Source organism: Carica papaya, chromosome 6, assembly GCF_054855325.1.
Source record: "Carica papaya isolate Zhongbai chromosome 6, ASM5485532v1, whole genome shotgun sequence".
Classification (NCBI taxonomy): domain Eukaryota; kingdom Viridiplantae; phylum Streptophyta; class Magnoliopsida; order Brassicales; family Caricaceae; genus Carica; species Carica papaya.
Genome location: NC_142314.1, coordinates 27,443,071 through 27,449,897, shown reverse-complemented (window position 1 = coordinate 27,449,897; position 6,827 = coordinate 27,443,071). Strand labels below are relative to the sequence as shown.

The following is a 6,827-nucleotide window of genomic DNA, read 5'->3' as shown; positions in this document are numbered from 1 at the left end:
GAACAAGAGAATTCAGAGAAATAAAAAGAAAAATCAATATCTTCTACCTGATCGAACAAGAGAAGCCAGAGATGAAGATGGTTTGCGGTGTGAGGCTCTTCAATGTCGAGTTTAGAAGAAGAAGAAGAATAAACCATAGAGAAGTAAATAAGAAGAATAATAAAATGAAAGATAATTTAATATATAAGAAAAAATCTTAAGGATATAATAAAAAAAAATAATTGAACCATTATAAAACCATTAAATCAGTAGTTTAAAAAAATAAAAAAAAATCATAATATTGAGGATCATGACTCAACCAATAAAAAATCGTACCATGTGATTAGAAATACAAACAAACAAAAAAAAAATCGTAAAAAAATCATACCATTTTTAATGAACCATCATCCAACCAGGCCATTAGGCTCTCAGTAGATAAAATTATGATGGAACAAAAAAGACATATGTCCATTTTTGCTCCTTGGAATATGTAATGGACCAATATGGAATGTATGTAATGTCATTTATCATCAGGCCCCCAACCAAAAAGAAGGAAAAGGAAAAGGAAAAACAAAATTTTCTGCCATGTGCTTGGTAGAAAATTTTCCACTCCATCCTTTGTGCTTACATCAGAATCTTCGTTTCTTAATATATGTAGGACATTATTTACATATAAATATCGTCTAACTAGCCAAGATCAAACCAAATTCCCTATTGATCACTTTACATGGTGAAATTAGTTTTAAATTTTTAGCAATGGGTATAAATAATGAAATAGGTAAATACTCTATCCCCTCATTTCCATCTCTTTGCATTCTTCAGACCTTTCGATTTCTGTTTTGCAGCCTGAAAAGCCTGCATTTTCTGTTTCTTTCGGGCTTCCTTCTCAGCCTGTTATTTATGAACAAATTACATACGAAATTTATTCAGCAAGAAGAAAAATTCAATCCAGATGCTGCTCCATTAACAATGTTTTTACAGACTCAACAGATTGGAGGCCAAATCATACCTTGGACATCTTAGACTTCGCCTTGATCTTTGGAGCCTTTTCCTCAAGCTCCGCTTCTCGTTGAAGTTCTCTTTCCCTTGCTTCAAGGTTCTTCTCCAGGTAATACTGAAAATTGCAATATTTCCCGAAGGTCAGAATTCACCAACAAAATTCAATCAACGCAATATCATCCGAATTTTCATATCAGAAAGAACTCCCTACTGCTACTAGCCCATTTACATGAATTATATGAAAATTTCTTTAACACTTGACTGAAATATCTAGGTTAGTTCCTCATTTTCCCAAAGATGGTCACAGGATGAGATGCAAAGAGTTACAGAAAGGAGAAGAATATTGCCAGAAAAGGTTGAATAAAGAGCTAAGGGTACACCACCATAAGTAATAACAAAATATAGCTAGCTGATGTAGAACCAGTTGAGTTGAACAGAAAGGAAAAAAGGGGAGAGGTTAAAAAAGCAAAACTTACATTATAATCACCTACATAGTCCTGTAAATGGCCTTCTTTAACTTCCACTACTCTATTAACTATTTGCCTAATGAAGTATCTATCGTGTGAAACAGTAATGACTGTGCCCTGGTACTCATTGATCGCCTCCTGATGAAGAAATAGAGAAATATGTTGAAGTTAACAAAACTTTGTAGCTAATATAATTAAACTGAAAGATAAACTGAGAGAACAGGGAAAGAAGTAAACCTCAAGCATTTCTTTTGAAGGTATATCCAAGTGGTTTGTTGGTTCATCCAAAACCAGCAGCGTTGAGGGTTTTACCATGAATTTGCAGAAAGCAAGACGTGCCTATATGACAGAAAATGTAAAATCCAAATTTATGACATATATACAACATTAGTAGTATACATGACAACATGATTAAAATGGTTGTATATGAAGAATATTCTGTATGACAAAGCAAAATGTATGCTTCTGATAAAAAGAGCACGCCAATTAAGTGTCAGGGGTTTAGCCCAAGCACGGGGTTTAGCCCAAGCACAAATAAAATCTGGCGCTCATGCTCATGCTTCGATACATGCATCAGTGATCAGATAAGTACACTTTGATGTATAAATCCACCTGGTTGCACAACAGTATTGGTTCAGAATATTTGACCAATAACAGAATTCATGTGCTAATTCCAACTCTTCTTTTTTTTACAAAAGGAAAACAAAAATTACCATTCACAAGGCACCAAGGGAGTGCCATACATGGATAAAGAATTTTACATCAAAGAAGAGAGAATATCAAAAAAGATCCAAGATTTTCTCCATCACATAGAAGATAACAATAACAAATTTTTTTTAGAAAAAAAAAGTCTGGAACCATTCATCTCTGGTTTTATAAAGAAAAGGTAATCACGCCAACCTACATGATAACTGCATCTTGAATCAAACTCTAAATTGATACCTACCTACAAACTATGGCATAAATAAGGAGCATACACACATAAAGGACAAACCCAAATATACAGAGACTGGAGTGGAAGATGATAGCTCAGTTTTGAGATTGCAACAAACTCAGGAACTCACTGTAATTAAGATATAATTTCTAAGAAGATTCACCAGATTGCACTTATGGTAATTCATAATCTTGGGGAATACATGAAGTGGATAAGCAAGAGGCAGTAGAAGTATTTTTCCCCCTTGAAGAATAAGCCCATAAGAACCAAAAACTTGAATAATAATTCAAAAGAAGAAAATAATAGAAAGTCTATATGTGCTAGTCTAGTGTACCTTCTCTCCACCACTCAATAGGGAAACCTTTCTATCAAGCATATCCGACTTGAAGTTGCAGCGTCCAAGAAGTCCCTTTATATCATCAATTCTCCAATCTTCAGCAACTTCTTCTACTGTCTGGAGCACTGTTTTATCCAAGTCAAGTGCCTCAGCCTAGAAGAAATTTTAGTTAAATCTGGTAAATGATCATGGCCTATTTATAAAAGCACGCTTAGCAACTAAGGAAAATGAAGTAGAAGCAGTGCAACTATTACATTGAGCCAAAACAGAAGATCATTAATAGCATTAACAAACCTGATTCTGCTCAAAATAGTTTGGTAGGACATTATGCTCCCCAAGTGAAACTTCACCACTTTCTGGCTTCTCCAAGCCCATAATCAATTTCAGCAAAGTGCTTTTTCCACAACCATTTGGGCCGACAATTGCAATTTTTTCCCCCTTTTCTATGGTAAGATTTGCTCTGTTGAACAGTTTCTGCTTCATTAAATGTAGTAATGTTAAATGAATGAAACATGATTAATCATTGTCATCAAGAATAACATTTGATGCTCCAAGCATCCTCTTTCCTTAGTTTTCGTATGACAGCGCACCTTATCTTCATAACCAAATTCCAGGTTCTTAATTGTGATGACAGATCTTCCACTTCTTCCACGTTCAGGAAACCTAATCTTCATTTGTTTTCGCTGAAATGGCTTCTCTACTTGATCCTCTTCTTGAAGCCTCTCCAGCTTCTGTTATTTAAAAAGAACATTTCACATACCATCAGAAACAAGTTTAAGTAGCTGTTTGAAAACGATCACAAAAGCAGCAAATCTTAGCAACAAACTCAAATTCCAGCCAAATTATAACCATCTAAAGAAACAACCATTGAAGATGCAAAAAGAAAAGATAACACCGACCCTTCAAGAAAACAAGTTGACTGGAATTCTACTGAATAAACTCCTAGTGAGACACAATAACTGAAGACCAAAATAGGGAATAATATTGTTATTTATCAAAACCAGACTTGCAACAGTTTTAATAGACCATAACAGAAAGAATTCAGATATCCAATTGGATGTTACTGTGTTTTTTACAGTACAGAAATTTTGAGGAATTCACTTAAATACACCATACATGGAGAACCGTTCTCGGCAGAGAAATGATAATGCCATTGTTGATAACAATGGCATATCTGCTGCTATAATTAAAACGCTTGTTCCTTCTTCTCATTAGCATACAAGTACCATAAAAAATCTAACAGAAGTCTGTCAGCTGTTTTTCTCATTAGCATACAGGTACAACATCTCAGAGTGTTCAGAAGTTAGCATCTGAATCACAATAATGGAATATTCCCAAGAAATTGTAACATCTAATGACATTTCACATTCTCCTCTAAAGACAAATTAACTATAACTTTGAGTCGTGTCCATGTCAACTTACCTTTTCAGCAGAAGAAGCACGACCAGAATTTGCCCCTGCACCTAACCTATTAATTAAATCTTTAGTCTGTTCGATTTCCTTCTGTTGCTTTTCCCATGCAGCATTCTGAGCTTCAATCCAAGCTGCCTTTGCAAGAACATATTCAGAATAATTGCCCTCGTATGTCCTAGATACACCCATTTCAGTTTCCACGATTTTTGTACACAACTGATCAAGAAAAGCTCTATCATGAGATATTATGACCATTGGCACATCTTGCTTGTTCAGATAACCTTCAAGCCACTCAATGGTGTCAAGATCAAGGTGATTCGTAGGCTCATCTAGAAGTAATAAATCTGGCTCCTGCAGATAGTTAAGTCAAATCAAAGATCAAGAACACATGTCTATTTAAAAAGAACATCCAATATGATAATTAACCACGAATTTCTTCACAAATGTGTCACACTTTGCTACTGGTATCATTCCGAGAGCCAAAGTAATTAAAAAGCATTATCCAGATCACTAAATTGTTCACACAGAGGCACACCAAAGTTGGTATCCATTAGCAATTACAGGACAAACGGAAGGACAGCCAAAACTTCAAAACCATGCTGCATGTACTAAGTCTCAATCTTCTGCAAAGAATGAACTTCATGAAATGTAATAGTAACAAAGACTAGGCTCAAAATGTCTAGGAGAACTTTCATTCCCGATTGACTTTTCACAACCAACTAATCACTGGAAAATTATTAGCTCAGTGCTCCACGAAGGGGAAAAAAAAGATACTTAAAAGCAACAATCAACATTTTTTCAAAAAGAAAGAACGTCAATATTGTTTCAAACAGCATAGAGAAAAAATATCCGAGACCCACAATTATACCTGAAGTAAAATCTTTCCAAGGGACATCCTCATTTGCCACCCGCTGCTAAAAGATGCCACGAGCCTATCGGAGTCCTCCAATGTGAACCCCAAATCCGGCATAATCCTACTAATCTTAGAATCTAACGCGTCTAAATCCACAGCCTGTGCTCTTCTTTGCAGCAAATCAAACTCATCCAACAACCTACCCATTAGCTCCAAATCCTCCACGGAACCTTCTATGGCCTTTTGCACTCTCTCCAACCGTCCAGCAATCTCCATCTCCTCCTGAAACGCACTCATAAACTCCTCCTTCACCGTCCTACTCATCGAAACCTCAAATTCTTGGCTCAAAAACGCAATTTTCATGTTGGGTTTGGCCTTGATCACGTTACCCGAATCGGGTTCTTCTTGGCCTGTAATTATCCTCAACTGGGTTGTTTTACCTGCTCCATTAACACCCACCAACCCAACTTTATCTCCTTTCTTCACTTCCCAGCTCACGTCGTTCAACACAGTCACTCCTTTATAGCTTTTGCTTATGTTTTCAAGCTTCACACCCGAGGAAACACCGGAAGCACCGGTTGTCGATTGCTTACCGGTGCGTTTTCGGTCGTATTCCTCGGCGGGACTGCTCGAGAAGAGCGATTCGATATCGGTTTCAGGGTCTTTAACCGCTGTTTCGAGACTGATGGTAGACAATTGAGCGGTAATTCTAGGTATTTCTCTTTTGCGATTAGATAGAGAGGAAAATTGATGGGATTTTGTGGTTGTCGAGATGAGACATGGATGGAGAGTAGTGAAGAAGGAAGAGCGTAGGTCTAGACGGTGGAGGTTTGTTGCTAAACCCATGAATGGTTTGAGAGAAAATTTGGTGGGAAAGTGAAAGAAAGAAAGGGAAAATATATCTAAGAAGAGAAAACTGATGGGAAGAAGGTAGTCTGAGAGTTTCCCAGATGCTCCGCTCAGTTCAACCTCCACTGGTAGTAGAGAAACTCTTTCAGGCCATTTGCTTTGTGGAGAGATAATAAAAAGAAAGGTGTTGGAGTTTTCATTTTTTAATTTTTATAAATTAAGGGACGAGAAGAAGAAGAAAATTAATTTTAATGGTCTAAACATAAAAATTAAAAATTGAAACAAAATTATATTTTTACCCCGGAAAAAGACGAAATTAGGATTCGTACCCGCATGGGAAAAGAAAAAATAACTTGTGGTCGGGAAATTAAAAATAAATAAATAAATAAGAAGAAGAAGAAGAAGAAGAAGGTGGAGATAACGAGTACACAAAAGTCGTGTGGTGCAGAGGGAGGGATGGAAATGCAATAATCTAATTTCATAGATTGTGAACCATCCACGTGTTTCAGTGGAATAAAACAATTTGGAAAAAAACTGAAAACCAATCACTTTATATATAATTTAATATTTAGACAACCATTTCTTTTTATTTTTAATATTTTTCGTTAACAAAATTGAATTTTAATACTTGGAATTGTTATATATTATGATATTATTATAACACGTTATTAATTTATCAAATATGTTACTTATATTTTTAAAATTATAAAAGATAAATAGGTAGGATAAAAATATATATATATATATATGTATAACAGTAAAAATCAAAGTGAAAGATGCTTCCACTAAATTTCTTAATCTTTAGGTTAAAAAGTATAAGGTAAATACATTAAAAGCCGTGTGAGTAATGAATGAATAATCTAATTATCTCATGATTAAACTCAGATTTTAATCCATATCTTTGCTAAATTTTTTATTTTGTGGCTCCAAAGCATATGAAGTCTTTTCTCTTACTTGCTATAATCATAAGCCTAAAATATTTTAAACATATTTAGG

At 35.2% G+C, this 6,827-nt stretch overlaps 1 protein-coding gene across 1 annotated transcript; it reads right to left on the bottom strand.

Annotated features, from left to right (window-relative positions):
• Positions 1 to 473: 473 nt before the first annotated feature.
• ABCF5 (general control non-repressible 5) lies at positions 474 to 6,010 on the bottom strand. Its single transcript, XM_088222764.1, has 9 exons — positions 4,998 to 6,010; positions 4,139 to 4,480; positions 3,307 to 3,447; positions 3,011 to 3,190; positions 2,714 to 2,869; positions 1,683 to 1,784; positions 1,455 to 1,583; positions 989 to 1,093; positions 474 to 870 (listed from the first exon to the last, which is right to left on the bottom strand). The coding sequence occupies exons 1-9, from the start codon at positions 5,826 to 5,828 to the stop codon at positions 775 to 777; spliced, it is 2,082 nt and encodes a 693-aa protein (XP_088078890.1). The 5' UTR covers positions 5,829 to 6,010; the 3' UTR covers positions 474 to 774.
• Between the last annotated feature and the right edge of the window lie 817 nt (positions 6,011 to 6,827).

Bases quoted from the DNA above. Each gene is read 5' to 3' on its own strand.
- ABCF5 (XM_088222764.1), bottom strand. From the start codon at position 5,828: ATGGGTTTAGCAACAAACCTCCACCGTCTAGACCTACGCTCTTCCTTC. The intron at 3,191-3,306 runs GTGCGCTGTCAT...TTAATGAAGCAG, and splicing joins AATTTGGTTATGAAGATAAG to AAACTGTTCAACAGAGCAAA. The intron at 1,785-2,713 runs GTACACTAGACT...TCTGTCATATAG, and splicing joins TATTGAGTGGTGGAGAGAAG to GCACGTCTTGCTTTCTGCAA.